General features: G+C 42.2%; 1 protein-coding gene across 3 annotated transcripts in view; it reads right to left on the bottom strand.

The window, feature by feature from the left end:
• Positions 1–11,803: 11,803 nt before the first annotated feature.
• LOC148151155 (S-adenosylmethionine decarboxylase proenzyme-like) overlaps positions 11,804–19,440 on the bottom strand; it is a 32,204-nt gene continuing 24,567 nt past the window's right edge. For 2 of the 3 annotated variants that reach the window (XM_087983197.1, XM_087983209.1), the window contains exons 5-9: positions 19,392–19,434; positions 18,781–18,925; positions 18,609–18,701; positions 17,303–17,458; positions 11,804–13,536 (exon numbers count right to left, since the gene is read on the bottom strand). In XM_087983197.1, coding sequence (XP_087839323.1) covers positions 13,396–13,536; positions 17,303–17,458; positions 18,609–18,701; positions 18,781–18,925; positions 19,392–19,434 — 578 coding nt within the window. In that variant the 3' untranslated portion in view covers positions 11,804–13,395. The remainder of the gene's footprint in view (positions 13,537–17,302; positions 17,459–18,608; positions 18,702–18,780; positions 18,926–19,391; positions 19,435–19,440) is intronic. The other variant, XM_087983204.1, reaches the window with a different exon arrangement.

The following is a 19,440-nucleotide window of genomic DNA, read 5'->3' as shown; positions in this document are numbered from 1 at the left end:
GCTGGCCTCTGCCTTTTCTCCCTACTTCAAAGTGTGCTGGCCAGCCACATTTTCTTTGTTGCTCTTTCTCTTTATCCCCTTTGGCTTTTTTTTCTCTTTTCTCTTTGCTCTTCCTCCTCCGTGCGTGCTTCCCTCCCTCCGTCCCTCCAGCTGCCTTTCAGCCAGCCCTTGCCCACCAGGCTCCTGTAGTCTCCCACATCCCCACACAGGCCAACTGCAAGCCCTCCCCCTGCTTCATAGGGCTGCAGCCTGCATTCTCTCATCCTTCCACACTCCTCCACCCCTCCATTTCGGAATGCCAGGCACTGACCAGTGGGGTACCGCACGGATCAGTACTGGGACCGCAGCTTTTTACAATCTATCTTCAGGATATACAAGATGGTATTAGCAATAATATTCGCAAATTTCATCAGCTGGGTGGCAGGGTGAAATCTGATGAGGATGTTAGGAGATTACAGGGTGACCTGGACAAGTTAGGTGAGTGCTCAGATGCATGGCAGATGCACTTTCATGTGGATAAATGGATCCTTATCCACTTTGGTGGCAAGAACAGGAAGGCAGATTACCACCTAAGTGGAATCAATTTAGGTAAAGGGGCAGTACAGAGAGATCTGGGGGTTCTTGTACACCACTCAATGAAGGTAAGCATGCAGGTACAGCAGGTAGTGAAGAAGGCTAATAGCATGCTGGCCTTCATAACAAGAGGGATTGAGTATAGAAGCAAAGAGGTTCTTCTGCAGCTGTACAGGGCCCTGGTGAGACCACACCTGGAGTACTGTGTGCAGTTCTGGTCTCCAAATTTGAGGAGAGACATTCTGGCTATTGAGGGAATGCAGCGTAGGTTCACGAGGTCAATTCCTGGAATGGCGGGATTACCTTACACTGAAAGACTGGAGCGACTGGGCTTGTGTACCCTTGAGTTTAGAAGACTGAGAGGGGATCTGGTTGAGACATATAAGATGATCAAAGGATTGGACACTCTGGCGGCAGGCAACATGTTTCCGCTGATGGGTGAGTGCCGAAACAGAGGACACAGCTTAAAAATACGGGGTAGACCATTTAGGACAGAGATGAGGAGAAACTTCTTCACCCAGAGAGTGGTGGCTGTGTGGAATGCTCTGCCCCAGAGGGCAGTGGAGGCCCAGTCTCTGGATTCATTTAAGAAAGAGTTGGATAGAGCTCTCAAGGATAGTGGAATCAAGGGTTATGGAGATAAGGCAGGAACAGGATACTGATTAAGGATGATCAGCCATGATCATATTGAATGGTGGTGCAGACTGGAAGGGCAGAATGGCCAACTCCTGCACCTATTGTCTATTGTCCGCCTTTCCTGACTGCCACCCGCAGACAGCGTGCAGCCCCAATCCCTTTCTTTCCGCCTTTCTTGCTGATTTTGGCAGCGCTCCGCTCTCCTCCCCTCCGTGTCTCGTGCCTGCAGGAGACTGATGCCAGGCACAGCAGCAGCAGCAAAAATAACCTGCCGCTCCATTGCCTGGCACAAGACAAGTGCAGAGGGGTGACTTGAGCAGCCACTGCTGGCGGAAAAAGCTGACTGCACCTGGTATTCCCAGGCGGTCTCCCATCCAAGTACTAACCAGGCCTGAAACCGCTTAGCTTCCGAGATCAGGCGTATTCAGACTAGTATTGCCGTAGGCGCTGGCCTCTGCCTTTTCTCCCTACTTCAAAGTGTGCTGGCCAGCCACATTTTCTTTGTTGCTCTTTCTCTTTATCCCCTTTGGCTTTTTTTTCTCTTTTCTCTTTGCTCTTCCTCCTCCGTGCGTGCTTCCCTCCCTCCGTCCCTCCAGCTGCCTTTCAGCCAGCCCTTGCCCACCAGGCTCCTGTAGTCTCCCACATCCCCACACAGGCCAACTGCAAGCCCTCCCCCTGCTTCATAGGGCCGCAGCCTGCATTCTCTCATCCTTCCACACTCCTCCACCCCTCCATTTCGGAATGCCAGGCACTGACCAGTGGGGTACCGCACGGATCAGTACTGGGACCGCAGCTTTTTACAATCTATCTTCAGGATATACAAGATGGTATTAGCAATAACATTCGCAAATTTCATGAGCTGGGAGGCAGGGTGAAATGTGATGAGGATGTTAGGAGATTACAGGGTGACCTGGACAAGTTAGGTGAGTGCTCAGATGCATGGCAGATGCACTTTCACGTGGATAAATGGATCCTTATCCACTTTGGTGGCAAGAACAGGAAGGCAGATTACCACCTAAGTGGAATCAATTTAGGTAAAGGGGCAGTACAGAGAGATCTGGGGGTTCTTGTTGTGGCATATAAATGAATTAATGTTATTTCTGCAAGTATAAATTCTGATACAGAATAGGAATGAGAAAATACATATTCAGTAAAAAGAAAGCATGAGACATGAATACAGAACAATGGTGGATATATGGGCAAACAGGAAAGCATCTGTTTCCCCTCCTCAAGACACAGGAACTAACCCTAATCAAAGAGGTCAAAGTGGCCTCTGGATGGAAATAGATGCTGATAGAAGAAAAGATATGCCTAATCAATAATCTATAATAGACTGACGTCAAACACCCTTATGGGAGTCAGAGATAAGAGTTTGTCACGGACAAAACAGGATAAACAGAAGTTGTGGGATAAGTCTTAAGGAAATGAGTGACGTAAGCGAAGCTGGGAACAGACAATGGCATGAGGAAAACATATGGTATAAACTGCGAGGGTTTTTTGGATATAGTGTGCATTTTGTCATTACCTTACCAGGTAGTTAGACAAAGCACCCATCTATAGGTGTACAAATAAATGGCTGATCAGAAATTAGTCTCGGACTGAAATTATTAAAGTGAGTGAGCTTTTGTTTCTCACAATTGGGGGCTCGTCCGGGATTTTCTTCCATCACCGGGGGGAGTGGCTGGCCTTGGACACTGGTAAGACGCGTCCCGTTCCCCATTGAGGAGCGGTCTCGTGTCCCGGTTTGGTCTGCTCCCTTGGGTGACTGATGTGAATCCTATAAGAGAGACATCTGAATCAGACAGTGATAGGAGCTCGATAGAAAATACGGTGACAAAAGGGGCCAGGCAACTCTGTGCACAGACCAAGGTAAGAAAATTGACTTTTAAGTATTGCCTTGGTGGCCGGGATTGAGTTTTAGTAGTTAATAAGGGACTAACGAAGGAACTCAATATGTCTTGTGCTTTGGGTAAGGAAAAAGCCTCCGGGGAAACAAAGTAAGGACACGGCAATGGAAATGGAGGCGGGGTCCCTTACAACATTCCTCCGGAAAGTCCTTTGGGCAGGATGTTGTGGAAATTGGCAAAATAATACTTGTACAAGGGAGAAAGATGATTAAATATTGTTGCTTTGTATGGACTAAGGACTCCATTCTTCGTCCCGCTGTCTTCTGGCCAAAGTACAGATCGGACGAAGACTGGGTTTGTGAATATCTGAATTTATATGTCAATGTGCGAGAGACAGAGAGAGAGAGAGAGAGAGAGAATGTAAAGAGCTGTCCAGCTGGTAGGAAGTTTAACCCTTTGTGATTTGGTTTGAGTGAACATTTGTTTGTTGGTGATTGAATGTTTGTGTTTTATTCCCTGGAGCTTGAGTTCCAGGACTGTTTTGAATCTGATTTTGTTATGGAAACTTAACATGATTTCTTTTAAGGTTAAGGATTCTATTGTGATTATGAAGAAAAAAAAAGGAATGATAACTCCTGTTCTTTTTACAGATCATGACTGCCTTACTATCAGTTTCTAACTAATCTCTTTTATCTTTACAGAACAGCGATTTATGGAGGACAGTTGAAGTTTCAGTTCAACATTAGATTGTGGTAAAAGCAAAATTCTATGGTTAATATCTGTGACCTTGGATTCAGCCATTGTTCATGCATTAGAAGTTTTTTTTAAAAAACTTGAGTAGACGAGTTCTTTTAAGGCAATCTCTGATTATTTTACGACCTATAGTATTGTAATTGAGCAATGATTGGTCAGGACTATTTAAGAAAACTAATTTTGGATCTAAATTAAAGGACTAAAACTGGGTAATTACAGTGAATTGCAAAATTGGGAACTGTATGCATTTTGCATTTTGACTATTAAACACTGAAGAAATGAACGTAAATATATATAAATATATTTATAAGTTAGGAACAGGCTTTGAAGGTTAGTCAAGCATGAATTGATGAATTGGTGTTTGAAGTTATGGGGAGCTAGAAATATTGCAATACTTCTTTAAAAAAAAAGATAAAGGGGGAAAAAACGTAACGACTTATCCCCTTTGGGAGGTACCCATAGGGGACAAAGAGATTGGGTTTGTAAGTGCCCCCCTCACCAGTGGGGAGGTCAGAACATTTAAAAAGGAAATGAAGGTCCTGGTTGAGGATCCGGTGGGGTTGTCTGAACAAATTGATCAATATTTGGGGCCCAGTCTGTATGCCTGGGCTGAATTAATGTCTATTTTGAATATATTATTTACTGGGGAGGAAAGGGGACTTGTACGAGGAACTGCCATTAAAATATGGGAGAGGGAACACCCGATTGGAGATGGGGATGCTGGACAGGGAGAGGTGAAGTTTCCCCTCAGAGACCCCCAGTGGGAAAACCAAAACCCGGAGCATAGAGAAGAAATGAGGGAATTGAAAGACCTGATTCTAAAAGGAATAAGGGAGGCAGTTCCGAAGTCACAGAATTTGATTAAAGCCTTTGAAATTAGACAGGTGAAAGATGAGACTCCCTCAGCTTTCTTGCAAAGATTAAGGGACTCAATGCGGAAATACTCTGGAATGAACCCTGAGGACCCAGTGGCACAGGGTCTTTTGAAAGTACATTTTGTGACAAGAGCATGGCCAGACATACAGAGAAAGATACAGAAGATAGAAGGATGGAGTGAAAAACCATTAGATGAATTGTTGTGAGAGGCACAGAAAGTGTTTGTAAAGAGGGAGAGGACAAGGGGGAACATTTGATAGAGGGTTTGAGCGACAGGGGCAGAGATGGAAGTCGCTACAGGCAGGATGCTATTATTGTGGAAAGATAGGGCATTTTAAGCGGGAGTGTCCTGATCTACAAAGGGAAGAAAAGGCAATTCCGCTTATGAATTATGATGAAGAATAGGGGTGTCAGGGGTTCCTGCCCTCAGGGGCCCACCAGGAACCCTTGATAAACTTGAAGGTGGGACCGTGTAGGGAGGAGGTAATCTCCCTAGTAGATACGGGGGCAGCACGGTCATCGCTGAATTTTAAACCAAAGAAAGTAGAAATGTTAACACGGTCAATTACTGTTTCGGGGGTGAAAGGGGAAGGATTTACTGTTCCAGTATTTGAACCTATGATGATAGAAGGTCCTAAAGGTAGGGTTACAGGGGAACTGCTGTATATCCCTGATATAGGAAGTAACTTACTGGGGAGAGACCTAATTATCCTTTTAGGACTGGAGATTGGAATTCAGGAAAAAGAATTAGTTGTACAACTGGCGATGTTGACAGAGGATGCTGAGAGAAAGATAGACCCTATTGTATGGGCTAGAGAAGGGAATCGTGGAAAACTACAGATCCCTCCCCTTTTAATAAATTTAAATCGGAAAGGGGACGTTGTCTGTGAACGACAATATCCTATTTCCATAGAAGGTAAACGGGGACTGCAGCCAGTAATTGAGGGACTGATTAGAGATGGTTTGTTGGAGCCATGTATGTCTCCTTATAATACCCCAATTCTACCAGTGCGGAAATCTGATGGAACTTATCGATTGGTGCAGGATTTGAGAACATTAAATCGGATAGTACAGGTCAGGCACCCAGTGGTGCCAAACCCCTACACGTTATTAAGTAAGATCCCTCATGATCACAAATGGTTTAGTGTGATAGATTTAAAGGATGCCTTTTGGGCTTGTCCCTTGGCGGAGGAAAGATTTGGGACTATCCCCCTATGAAATCTTATTTGAATTACCTTATCTGGGAACGCAGGGAGAATTGCCAATTCCCGAAACTAAAGATTTGTTTTTAAAGAAGTATATACTGGGCTTGTCCTCCTCTTTATCTTTCCTCAGAAAACAGGGTCTATTGGCACAGACTCCGCCCCTTGAATTTGCTGTTCATCCCATCCGGCCAGGAGATTGAGTCTTAAAATCATGGACAGAGACGAAGCTGCAGCCAGACTGGGAAGGGCCGTATCAGGCTCTTTTGACTACCGAAACGGCAATAAGGACGGCAGAGAAAGGCTGGACTCATTACACTCGGATCAAAGGGCCAGTGGACCCTCCAGTTGAGGAAGAAGTCTGGACGCAATCAATGCAAGACCCGCTGAAACTCAGACTAAAGAGACTTTGAGTAATTGACTATACAGTGGCGACGCGAGCGCGGGATTATTTCTGTAAGATTGTATATTAAGCCTTTTTGTGTTTTAGCATAATGATCAGAATACTGGGAATGCTTAGAGTTATGATGCTAGCCCTCTTCGTATTGGGATTTTGTTACATATCATTTTCATATGTATTATTAATGGTTCCTGAGTCTGATAATCCACAAGTAATAGACACTGATATATGTAGCTTAGTAAATTGTAGGAATGTAGCTAATCAGAGACAATACCGCAACTCAGAGATACATCTTAAGTCCTATGGGGATGGCCTCGGGGATGGTACCTGGTATAATGGTCTTGTCACCGGACCCCCTTCCGACCAGCACGCGATTGTCCCGATAAAAAGTGTAACCCCATATATTTAACGATAAGAAAAACCACATGGCACGAAGCAGTTTTGGGAGGTGGCACTTATGAGGTACAATTAAATGAAACATTTGGGATTGAAATGAAAGCAAATGGGAAGGAGTTTGTGGGCTGTTGTTTTCGAATTAGCATAAGACAGGGAAAAATGGGTAGAATTACTGGGTAATGAGATACAACCTTTCACCCCTCCCAATGATCCTAAAGTAGTAAAAATTATAGAGGTAAAGGATTTGAAACAGACCATCGAGATAGAGACTGGGTACGGGGATGCAAATGCCTGGGTTGAATGGGCAAAGTATCCTGTAAAAAGTCTGAACAAGAGCAATTGCTATGCATGTGCCTCCGGAAGGCCAGTGGCCCAGGTGGTTCCCTTTCCGCTCGGGTGGAAGCGAGACAGGAAGGGCATGAAATGTATGATAGCCCTGTATCAGGATGACACTGCATGGAATGATAGGAATTGTACCTCCCTATCTCTGATGTTCCCTCCCTTGGAGGAGAAAGATGCAAAAGTTCCCCCCACATTTTCCGCCGCAGTTGGAAATCACAGGTCATGTGTGCACAGGCGAGGTACGAGTCGGTCGATACATTTGGGGGAGCTGAAATTATGTACAGAGATTAAGAATGTTACCGAAACGAAGAAGGGAGGGAACTACTCAGCATTAAAGGTTCCCCGAGCGGATCTGTGGTGGTACTGTGGAGGAAAAATATTGAGACCCACCCTACCTCCGGATTGGAGAGGGATATGTGCAATTGTACAATTGGCAATTCCATTTACCCTGGCATTTGAGAAGGAAAAGATAGTAGGGAAAAAGGGAAGGGGTAAGAGATTACTGTTAGATACTTCTTTTGATGACAGGATTTATCTCGATTCGGTAGGAGTCCCTAGGGGAGTACCTGAATTCAAAGCTCGTAACCACATTGCAGCAGGCTTTGAGTCAGCTCTCTTTTGGTGGGTAACAATTAATAAAAATGTAGACTGGATAAATTACATTTTTTATAATCAACAGCGATTTATAAATTATACAAGAGATGCGGTTAAAGGAATATCAGAACAGCTTGATGCGACGAGTAGGATGGCATGGGAAAATAGAATAGCCCTTGATATGATTTTAGCAGAGAAAGGGGGTGTATGTGTGATGTTAGGAGGAAGCTGTTGTACCTTTATTCCTAATAACACTGCGCCTGATGGTTCGATTACTCGGGCCTTACGGGGATTGACTACCTTAGCAGAGGAACTGGCTGAGAATTCAGGAGTAGACACATCTCTCACAGGGTGGCTTGAATCCTGGTTTGGAAAATGGAAGGGGGTGGTGGTTTCTATCCGAACTTCCCTGATAGTAGTAGTCGGGGTATTGGTGGCCAGTGGCTGTTGTATCATACCCTGTATACGAGGGCTCACCCAGAGGCTGATTGAAACAGCCTTGATGAAACGAATGCCCCTGAGGGGAATCAGACAGAGGAACTTTATCAACTAAATAATAAGGAGATGAGTGAGACTAAGATGGATGAAATCTCTGAAATGATGCTTGCGAATTTTGGGAACAATGTTAAAAAAAAAAGGAGACAAAAATGCAGAAGTTAACAGATAGTAATGAAAAGAAAAAGGGGAAATTGTGGGATATAAATGAATTAATGTTATTTCTGCAAGTATAAATTCTGATACAGAATAGGAATGAGAAAATACATATTCAGCAAAAAGAAAGCATGAGACATGAATACAGAACAATGGTGGATATATGGGCAAACAGGAAAGCATCTGTTTCCCCTCCTCAAGACACAGGAACTAACCCTAATCAAAGAGGTCAAAGTGGCCTCTGGATGGAAATAGATGCTGAGAGAAGAAAAGATATGCCTAATCAATAATGTATAATAGACTGACGTCAAACACACTTATGGGAGTCAGAGATAAGGGTTTGTCACGGACAAAACAGGGTAAACAGAAGTTGTGGGATAGTCTCGCACATCCCCACACAGGCCAACTGCAAGCCCTCCCCCTGCTTCATAGGGCTGCAGCCTGCATTCTCTCATCCTTCCACACTCCTCCACCCCTCCATTTCGGAATGTCAGGCACTGACCAGTGGGGTACCGCACGGATCAGTACTGGGACCGCAGCTTTTTACAATCTATCTTCAGGATATACAAGATGGTATTAGCAATAACATTCGCAAATTTCATCAGCTGGGTGGCAGGGTGAAATGTGATGAGGATGTTAGTAGATTACAGGGTGACCTGGACAAGTTAGGTGAGTGCTCAGATGCATGGCAGATGCACTTTCATGTGGATAAATGGATCCTTATCCACTTTGGTGGCAAGAACAGGAAGGCAGATTACCACCTAAGTGGAATCAATTTAGGTAAAGGGGCAGTACAGAGAGATCTGGGGGTTCTTGTACACCACTCAATGAAGGTAAGCATGCAGGTACAGCAGGTAGTGAAGAAGGCTAATAGCATGCTGGCCTTCATAACAAGAGGGATTGAGTATAGAAGCAAAGAGGTTCTTCTGCAGCTGTACAGGGCCCTGGTGAGACCACACCTGGAGTACTGTGTGCAGTTCTGGTCTCCAAATTTGAGGAGAGACATTCTGGCTATTGAGGGAATGCAGCGTCGGTTCACGAGGTCAATTCCTGGAATGGCGGGATTACCTTACACTGAAAGACTGGAGCGACTGGGCTTGTGTACCCTTGAGTTTAGAAGACTGAGAGGGGATCTGGTTGAGACATATAAGATGATCAAAGGATTGGACACTCTGGCGGCAGGCAACATGTTTCCGCTGATGGGTGAGTGCCGAAACAGAGGACACAGCTTAAAAATACGGGGTAGACCATTTAGGACAGAGATGAGGAGAAACTTCTTCACCCAGAGAGTGGTGGCTGTGTGGAATGCTCTGCCCCAGAGGGCAGTGGAGGCCCAGTCTCTGGATTCATTTAAGAAAGAGTTGGATAGAGCTCTCAAGGATAGTGGAATCAATGGTTATGGAGATAAGGCAGGAACAGGATACTGATTAAGGATGATCAGCCATGATCATATTGAATGGTGGTGCAGGCTCGAAGGGCAGAATGGCCAACTCCTGCACCTGTTGTCTATTGTCCGCCTTTCCTGACTGCCACCCGCAGACAGCATGCAGCCCCAATCCCTTTCTTTCCACCTTTCTTGCTGATTTTGGCAGCGCTCCACTCTCCTCCCCTCCGTGTCCCTCCAGCTGCCTTTCAGCCAGCCCTTGCCCCTACTTCCCGAGTGCATTTAGTGTCAGAGCTCAGACATTTTGAAATCATGTCGAAGATATCTTACGTTTTTGTTTGATCTTCACTGTGGTTTCATGTTGCTCAACGCCTTGAGTGTATGCATCCAAAAACAGGGAGATGATACTATAGCGTTTGAATGCTTCCTTCGGAGTAATGTGTAGATGATTTGTTCCAGTATTTCAGGACAGACATAAACGGTTCGGAACCGATTCAGCGCAATTTTCCACCCATATTTCTTTTGCATTTCTGCTTAATTGCTGAAGAAACATTTGCCAGCCTCAGTGTGAATCCATGAGAGTTTCCTGGAGTCAAAGGTGACTAGCTTTAAATGCAAAAGACCACTCAGTGTTCTGACATGTTACAACTCAGTTCTGGGTTGTGGGGGACTGACAGCAGATTGTGGACAGTTGGATGTGACCCAGCGATGTGGTCTGCTCCTGAACCACACCAGGCCTGGTGTTTCTTCTGTTTCATTCCTGGAGAGGGACAGAGGATTTACATTTCAAGCATCGTGACAAGGCATCAAAGTTGGGAGAGGCAGTACATCAGAGAACAGTTGGCCAAATTTGGCCAATTGGCCAAATTTCCCTCTATCCCCTGCCTCCGCATAAGCCTACCATGGGGAACCTTATCAAATGCCTTACTAAAATCCATGTATACTACATCCACTGCTCTACCCTCATCCACATGCTTGGTCACCTCCTCAAAGAATTCAATCAGACTTGTAAGGCAAGACCTACCCTTCACAAATCCGTGCTGGCTGTCCCTAATCAAGCAGTATCTTTCCAGATACTCATAAATCCTATCCCTCAGTACCCTTTCCATTACTTTGCCTACCACCGAAGTAAGACTAACTGGCCTGTAATTCCCGGGGTTATCGCTATTCCCTTTTTTGAACAGGGGCACAACATTCGCCACTCTCCAGTCCCCTGGTACCACCCCCGTTGACACTGAAGACGAAAAGATCATTGCCAACGGTACTGCAATTTCCTCTCTTGCTTCCCACATAATCCTAGGATATATCCCGTCAGGCCCGGGGGACTTGTCTATCCTCAAGTTGTTCAAAATGTCCAACACATCTTCCTTCCTAACAAGTATCTCCTCTAGCTTACCAGTCCGTTTCATACTCTCCTCTTCAACAATACGGTCCCTCTCAAAGGTCCTGATGCTTCGGCAAACTGTTATCCAAACATTTGATTATCTGAAAAAATACACCCTGCCCATGTCGTTCAGATAATCGAGGTTGTCCTGTACACCTAATTCCTGTGAAATGTTTCCTTGTTGGAAAGTCTAGGTCCAGGGTTACTGTTTCAAACTGAGTCACTGCCCACTTTAGACAAACAGAAACCTTCTCTCAGAGACGAGTGACTCTTTAGAATTCTAAAGGTGATGTAAGCAGAAGCTGTGCTTCTTTTTAAAAAAAGAAAGGTAGATATTACTGGAAGGTAGATTGTTGATTAACAATCGGAGGAAACGTTATCCTGGGTAGGTAGGCCTGTGCAGTAATCATTACAGAAAGGCTGAACAATTTCAAGGTGCAAAGGGCCTGCTCCAAATTTGCAGTTAAACCCATTGGTTTTGACACAGAACAGCATTTGGAGGTGAATTGACTTCATGCCAGGATAGGGCCTCCCCAGCTATTACAAAGCTCTGCCTAATATTAGCATGTGGGCAGATCCCCAGGATTCAAATTATCCAGATTTTACTGTAATCAGATTATATTCTTTCAAATGTTACTTGGCTGTTGTACATCTAATATTGTATTAACCCCACATTTAACATGCAAGACAAAATAACTAAGTTGGTGTGAGTTCACTGCACTGAGATAAATACTGAGGAAATGAACAAAGCAGATGTCAAATTAATAGATTCCATAAATCTTAATTTTATTTAAGCATTTTGTTTGCAGTATAGACAAAAGATTTCAGAAGTTGAATTAAAATATTTTAAACAACTTGGCAACAAAGTTCTAATGGCGCCAAAATTTCCCCCTTAACAGATACAATGAAATGTAATGAGCAAATTAACTTCATCTTTCACAGTAAAGGCTACAAATCAGTACTCAAATTCTCTATCAAAAATGTAATAACTGTTTTAGTTAACTGTAATAGGTATAAGCACCTCAATCCATATCAAACTGGAATAAAACATTTTGGAAATGGAAAACTATGGAACCTCAGCACTGAAGAATAGAATGTCTTCATTAATAAAGAATGATTGGTCCACAACGAGCTGGCAGTCTTTACAGATGTTTTCAATGCCACAGTAATCACTGCCAATAACTTTTAGTTTATAAATAGAACCTTATAATTAATAAATGTGGTGAAATATACCAACCATTTAAACAAACAGATCTGTAATTAAATGGTACCAACCAACCAAGAGCATTCCCCCCATTCCTGGGAAAAATGCCATATCATGTTCCTATGCGTGCTTATCAAAACTCAGAACCCCTGCTACAAGTTAGGCCAAATTTCCAAAAATCAGTAACCATGAACTAAAACAGTGAAGGTATTTTTAACACCTATAATTAATACCCCATCTTCCTGATTATATTTTATGGCCATGCCATTTCTAGTGTCCATACTATCTGCACACACCGTAACAAATTAACAGAAATCATGTATTAAGTGAGACAGGAAAAAAAATACACAAGGTATCATGGGATGTTCACAATACACAAGGAATTATGGTTACTTACAGCAAAAGTGACTGTAACTGAACAAGTAGATTCTATATTGCCTATTCATTTTTAAATGGGGAAAATCATATGAAACAACTGGAGTCGGTGATCCCTGGCGTGCTTAAAGTAGAATGCGCAGTTTTCTCAGCCAATGAATACTTCTACTCATGAAGTAATCCATTATTTCCCCCGTGAGAAACTAGTTTGCTAAAGAATTAAAGCTAAACAAGAATCCTAACATAATATACTAGTCATATTAGGAGTCTGCTCAAATTCCTGACAAGCTGTCTGGGCATACGGTCAACATGAACAAATGAAGAACTTCCGATTCTTTAACGACATCTGATGGAGAGGAAACAAGCAAATAAACTGTTCTAAACAAACCAGGGCCCTCACCTAATGAGGCCGGAAACCTTGTCTGTGGAGAATTTTTGGCGTCACTTGTAGAAAACCTATATGTTGTACATTTTTAAACTTGCAAGTGTTATATAATTGTAAACAATAAGCACCAAACTGCACTACATGCACTTCAATATTACAGCAAGAATGACCTAGCATAACTAAACAGAGAAAAGGGCATCCATGCAAGATTTCCAACTCTTTGTTACAAGGACAGTTACATTTCAAACTTGACACAATTCTATTGTGGTTACATACAGGGCCTACAAAATGGATGAAATGGTGGCAGTGTGAGGTGTGGCCCTTACTAGCCTGAACTAGAGGACAGCCACCATTTACCTTGCACATTTTTTTACGTTTTTTCATCTTTGTTATTCAACTCTGCTGTCTCTGACAATTCTTGACATAACTAGAAAAGACAAAATTGTAATCATTGAACTGGGCACACTGGCGATCGAGGCGCTTGAATCCTTCAATTTTCTGGGGAGAAGAAAATGAATTGCGACATTTGGAATTCTGCAATGAAACAAAAACAACGCATTACAACAAAGGTGGGTCTCACAATTTATAAACTCAAACATCCAGTGAATGCTATACAAAAGTTCCATGGAAAAGAACACAATAGTTGTTGCCACTTTTTATAAAGAGTTTGAAAAATTTCAAAAAATGGATTAGCCTGCAGTAGATGAGGCTGCTCGACTTTTTATTCCTTCAGATGTAAGCACTGCCAATCCCTGAAAACCCAAGATGGCGTGACCTTATTCAACTTCCCCACTTTGCAGTGTAGGTTCCACCGAATATTAGAGTTGTAGGCTCCTGACCCAGCAAGTGAAGGAAGGACAACATCGTTCCAAGTCACAAAGGTTAAAAATACTTTAAATATGGTTCCAATATGTCTGCAGGCCTTGGCCTAAGTGGCAACAGTCACATCCACAAAGTTCAATTGCAGAAACCTTGGTGAGTTGCTGCAGTTTATCTTTTAACTGGAACATTTAGCTGCCACTGTGCACAAGTAACCCACGGTCTCTTAGATGAGGTTAAAAAGCCTCATTTAGGAAATGAAGACTATTCCAACAGATTCCTGATTTGGACTTTGTAGATGGTGTCCAAGTTTGGGTAGTTCCGATGATCACTGTTTGTTACAGCATCTGTCTTGTTCCTGACAGCTCAGAATTTACAGCTAGTCCAATTCAGTTTCTGGTCAAAGGTATCTCTTGCAATGCTCAGACGAGAATTGAGCGATGGCAATATCACCGAATCTCTTCGGGCAAATGGGCCATTGTCTGGGATCAACTGTTACTTACCACACATGCAACCAAACTGGAATGCTGACCACTTCGTGGAAAGATAGAAACTAAGAACAGAAGATTCAATATGATCACAGCTCATGTGCAATTTCAATGCCATAATTCCACTTTCTCCCTATGTTTTTAAAATCCAAAAAAATTAGCAATCTCTCAAATATAGTTGAGTGCCCCACCTGCACAGACTTGCAGCAAATTCTACAGCTGACCACCCTATGAACGAAATGCCCATAACTTCAGTCCTCAATGACTGCTATTTGAGAACACATTCTTTTGTATATACACACCCTCTGATATATCACTATTTAATTGTCTGCACTTCTGCATTTCACACTGATGTGCATGTCACATTTATCCACATTATATTGTACCTGCTATGTGTTTCCTCCTACACTCAACTTGCTGAGATCACAATGAAGCGTCCTTTCATCTTCACAACTAAATCCCACCTGGTTTTGTTCCCAAACTTAGAAATATTGCAATTGGATCCTTTATCCAAGTCATTTATATGTATTGCCCATAGCTGCAGTCAATGACCTGACCCTTGCAGCACGTTACCGCCTGCCATCTGGAAAAAGACAGATTTATTCCCATCCTGTTTCTGGTCTGTGAACTGTGCCAGTACATTATCCTAATCCACATGCTTTAACGTTGGCCAGTAGCCGATGTGGAACCTTGTCTAAAGCCTTCCTGAAGTCCAAATACACATCCACTGGCTCCCACACATTAATTCTATTAATTACATTGTCAAAAAAACTCGAAGATTTGTGAACCATGAATTCCCTTTCTTTCATGGAGAGCTGGTACAATTACTACATTTAAAAGGCACCTGGATGGCTATATGAATAGGAAGGGTTTAGAGGAATACAGGCCAAGTGCTTGAAAATGTAACTAGATTAATTTGGAATATCTGGTCTGCATGGATGAGTTGCACTAAAGGGCTTATTTCCATATTGTAAATCTCTATGACCCTATGACCTTAATCACATGAATGCTTTCCAATTGTTCCAAATGTTATCACCTACCTTATAAGAGTGAGCATTTGCTGCTTAGCAGGCTCATTGATGTAGGTACATAACTTTAGAGTTCTTGTGGCACAGTGCTAGTGTCCTTACCACTGAGCCAGGAGGTCCAAGTTCAAGTCCTACCTACTCCATTAGTAGATAACATGTGTGAGTAGTTAACAAAATATCTAAACTCCAGCATTGCCTCCAATACTGAGGGGAGGCTAACTGCTCCGTAATTCTGTTCTTTCATTTTAAAAAGTATGTAGCTTACAATTGCCACCCTCCAACTCACAGGAATTGCTCCAGAACCTATTTTACCTCAAGGCTGTTTCATTCCGTACTCTGCACTGCAGATTGGCAAGTCCCAGGATTTATCTGTCTTTAGCCCTATAAACATACAGCACTGTTTTTAAAATTGAATTAATGTTGATTTTCTTCAATTCCTCCCCCGCATCATAACTTTGGCTCACTAACATATCTTAGAAATTGGGTCCTTTCTTGTGACAAGGAGCAAAATGGGTTCAATTCTTCGGTCTTTCCTGTTCCATTATAATTCCCCTCATTCTATCATAGAACCCCTACAGTGTGGAAGCAGGTCATTCTGCCCATTGAGTCCACACCAACTCTCCGAAGAGCATCCCTACCCTATTTCCCCATGGCTAACCTACTTAGCCTGCATATCCTCGGACACTATGGACTAGCATGGCCCATCCACTTAACCTGCACATCTTTGGACTGTGGGAGGAAATCTATGCAGAGATGGGGAGGATGTGAAAACTCCACACACACAGGTGGCCAAGGCTGAAACTGAACCTGGGTCCTTGGCGCTGTAAGACAGCAGCACAACCATCAAGCTACCGTGCCACCCGACTGTAAGGAACTTGCATTTGTCTTTACAAATACCTTTTTCTTTACATTTTTAGATAAGTTTTAACTTTTAATACAAGTTTACTCATACTCCAATCCCATATCCCCTGATCCTTCCCTTCCTCTTTTGCTAACTTTAAAACTGCTACCAGTCCTTAGTCTTGTGACTTTTCATGGCAATTGTGTTTCAATTCTTTGATCTCATACTGGTTGAGCCACCTTTCCTTTTTTTGTATTGCTCTGTATAGAGATCGACTGCTTCACTATTTGAGGAGATGCAAATGGAAGCGAACACTCATCATCTGTAAACATGCCCACTACTGATGTTATAAAGAGAATGTCCTTGATCAAACAGCAGCACCTGGGTGCTGAGATGATTAGCCTCTATCAACAAACACTGATTTGGATCCCATTTACTATCCTGAGAAAAAGAACAGGAAATAACCACCATAAGAAATGACATCACCACAGGAAATGACAGCACCAACCTAAGGACACCCAAACAAATAGAAAGCGGGCTACACCACCAGTGCTCCATCTGAGCCTCATGTCGAGTTTCTGCATTTCTAGTCAAGTTGCAACAAACTATGTAGCCATTGTCACATTGCACTTGTTGTAACTTCTATTCTAAATGCTTTTTAAACTCCGATGCTTCTAACAGTATTCGGAAGAAATATTGGCAAATCTTTTTAAAAGTAATCCAGTCCTGAAATATATACATTATTGGGAATGTCAGAAATTAATACTCATTCCCTGTTGTGTGGACTGTAACAGAGCAGACTTTTAAGGACAACAGGCTACTTAAAAGACGTCAGTGAAATAACTGAATATTAACAGCAATCTGATGACTCCTTTGTTACTTAAATATATCATTTTATTTCCTGATTTGAGAGCGATGGTTCAAAATTTGAACCTGCCATGGTCGGGATTTGAGCATAAGTGGTCCAATACACTTGGTCTTCTCTCAATCAAAGATCACCTGAAATATTATCTCTAGTTTCTCCTGGCACAAATACTGCTCTCGCCTGAGGGCTCTAAGCATTTGTCTACTTTATTTCAGAGGTCAACCATATACTCGTTTTACAGAAAAACCTAGAATCTCACCTGATTAACAAAAAGGGTTGTGACAAATTTCCCTGGCTTGAAGACATCTACCACTTTTCTGATTAGGTCATCGTAAGAAGTCTGGGCCAGGTTAGTCTCAAAGCTAACATAGGAGAAGTCTGGCTCTGGGGTGATATGAATTGTCCAGTAAGTTCCCTAAAAAGACAAAGCATTATATGACTCATTTCAGTTAAGTTATAATTACTTTATTAATTCCGTAGAAAAGATTCTAAAGTCAAACATTTCCCCTGCATTATTTGCATATTACATTAGTGGTCCTGAAGTAGCACAAAACAGCCAAGTGAATTTTAAAGCCTGTTCCTTCGCCTACTCCAGATTTCAATAACATATCAGAACCTTCAAATGTTTTCATTTCTCCTTCAGGATTTTGATATATTCATATTGTCAGATGATTGCATTTAAAAATTAATTTCTAAGCAACTGGTAAGCTCATTCAGCTAGGTTGTTAAAAACAGCAATGTATGCTATTAAAAAGATGTTTTATGTACTAAAAGAATCCCACGTAATCCCACAGGAAAATGTATTTAAAGATCTGTCCCGTAACTTTGAAGAGAAAGATCCTCATTCCATAAAAACTCAACTCTGGTAGGACACATTGTAATCCACAATTGTTCTCAACACAGTATGATCTGCAGCCAACAGTAGCCAAGTGTGATTTCCTTTTGCATTCAGGACAGCTATATCCTGTGAGTGCACAGATCACTTTGCAACTATCTTGTCTGCAAGATCAGAAAATATACTGGTCTGAGATGTGAACACCCTTACTTCGAAGTTCACAAAAGCATCATTTCCAAAACAAGGAAAAGAATCTTCATTTGCAATACACTTCAGCTTGAGAGATATGGTAAGTCTCATGTTTAAAGACTGCAACCTGAACAAGCTACATTTGTCTAGGCCATCAAAACTACTCTTAATAGCCGGCATCCCAAAATGATTTTTCAAATGAAATGCTTGTCAAGTGTATAAACCTTGAACAAAATGCATAGCTGATTAAAAAGCTGTCTGAGCACACTTCATTCAGAAAATGTGAAAAGGGCACAGTATTTCACACAATGGACAACTGTCATTGACTCTTACAAAATGATTTCTCTTGGCTAAAAACATTTCATTTGTATTAGTCAGTTAAACTTTGGGTGCTTATAGAATAAGTCAAGGCAAGCTCGTGAGATGCAATGCCTTCTAACTTTGAGACATTTTTATTTGATGATGAGGGAAGGGGAGGGCAGGAGGGAGAAGAGACACAGATAGGAAAAAATTAGAAGTTCAAGATAGGACGCAAACTTACATCCACTTTCATTCCATTCATTGAATACCCACAAGGATCGAACAGTGTGGCATCAATGACTGAACCTGGTATCAGGTCACGAATTCCACTCATCTTAAAAAAAAACACCATGTTTCAGCTTCCAGAGATTAAAAAAAATGTTTTTAACCTTTAAAGTTTATTTCATACATACTCGAGTGACATCATTTACAGTAACACCATCTTTCATGAAGAACTGGTCCATGACAACTGGATCAAGCTCGCTCATCAGAACCTCAAGTGTCTGATCCGGCTGTTTGATCCCACTATCCTCTGGCATATCCAGAGTGTAAAGATACCTAGATCAAACATAAATGACAATATTTGAATGAAACTTTACATTAAAAATTCATAATTGGTAAGCATTCAGCAAAATGCACTTCTACAGAACTCAACTATGAGACCTATCACTTAGAACAGAACAACTGCTTAAGACTTGTAAACAGAACCATGTGGGAATATGATTATGATTTGAGCTTAAGGCTGACTTTCAGTGTCTGAAATACAAAAAAGTTGTCATTCTGAAGTACAACACAATTGCACCAACCTGGACACAGCCAAAGTCATCTGTAACTAACCTAACTTCACAATAAGCTGGGACAGAGAGTTGGTAAAGTCATACGTGACTTATTGTCTTGTTCTCTTTCCTTTGTTCTGATGGCATTTTCCTGAAACTTCTCCAAAACAATGGTTAAAAGGTCAAATCAGAGCACTGAATTAATTGGATCCATGTCCATAAAAATTTGCAGGAAGATTTCAGCTTACCAGCAATCAGAATTCATACGTCCCATGCAATAGGCCGCCCCATCTGGAG

Source organism: Chiloscyllium plagiosum, unplaced genomic scaffold, assembly GCF_037043375.1.
Source record: "Chiloscyllium plagiosum isolate Xiang-an unplaced genomic scaffold, Cpla_swu_hap1 HiC_scaffold_3, whole genome shotgun sequence".
In the NCBI taxonomy this organism is placed as follows: Eukaryota; Metazoa; Chordata; class Chondrichthyes; order Orectolobiformes; family Hemiscylliidae; genus Chiloscyllium; species Chiloscyllium plagiosum.
Note: the sequence above shows the minus strand (reverse complement) of the source record. Positions and strands in the feature narration are given on the sequence as shown.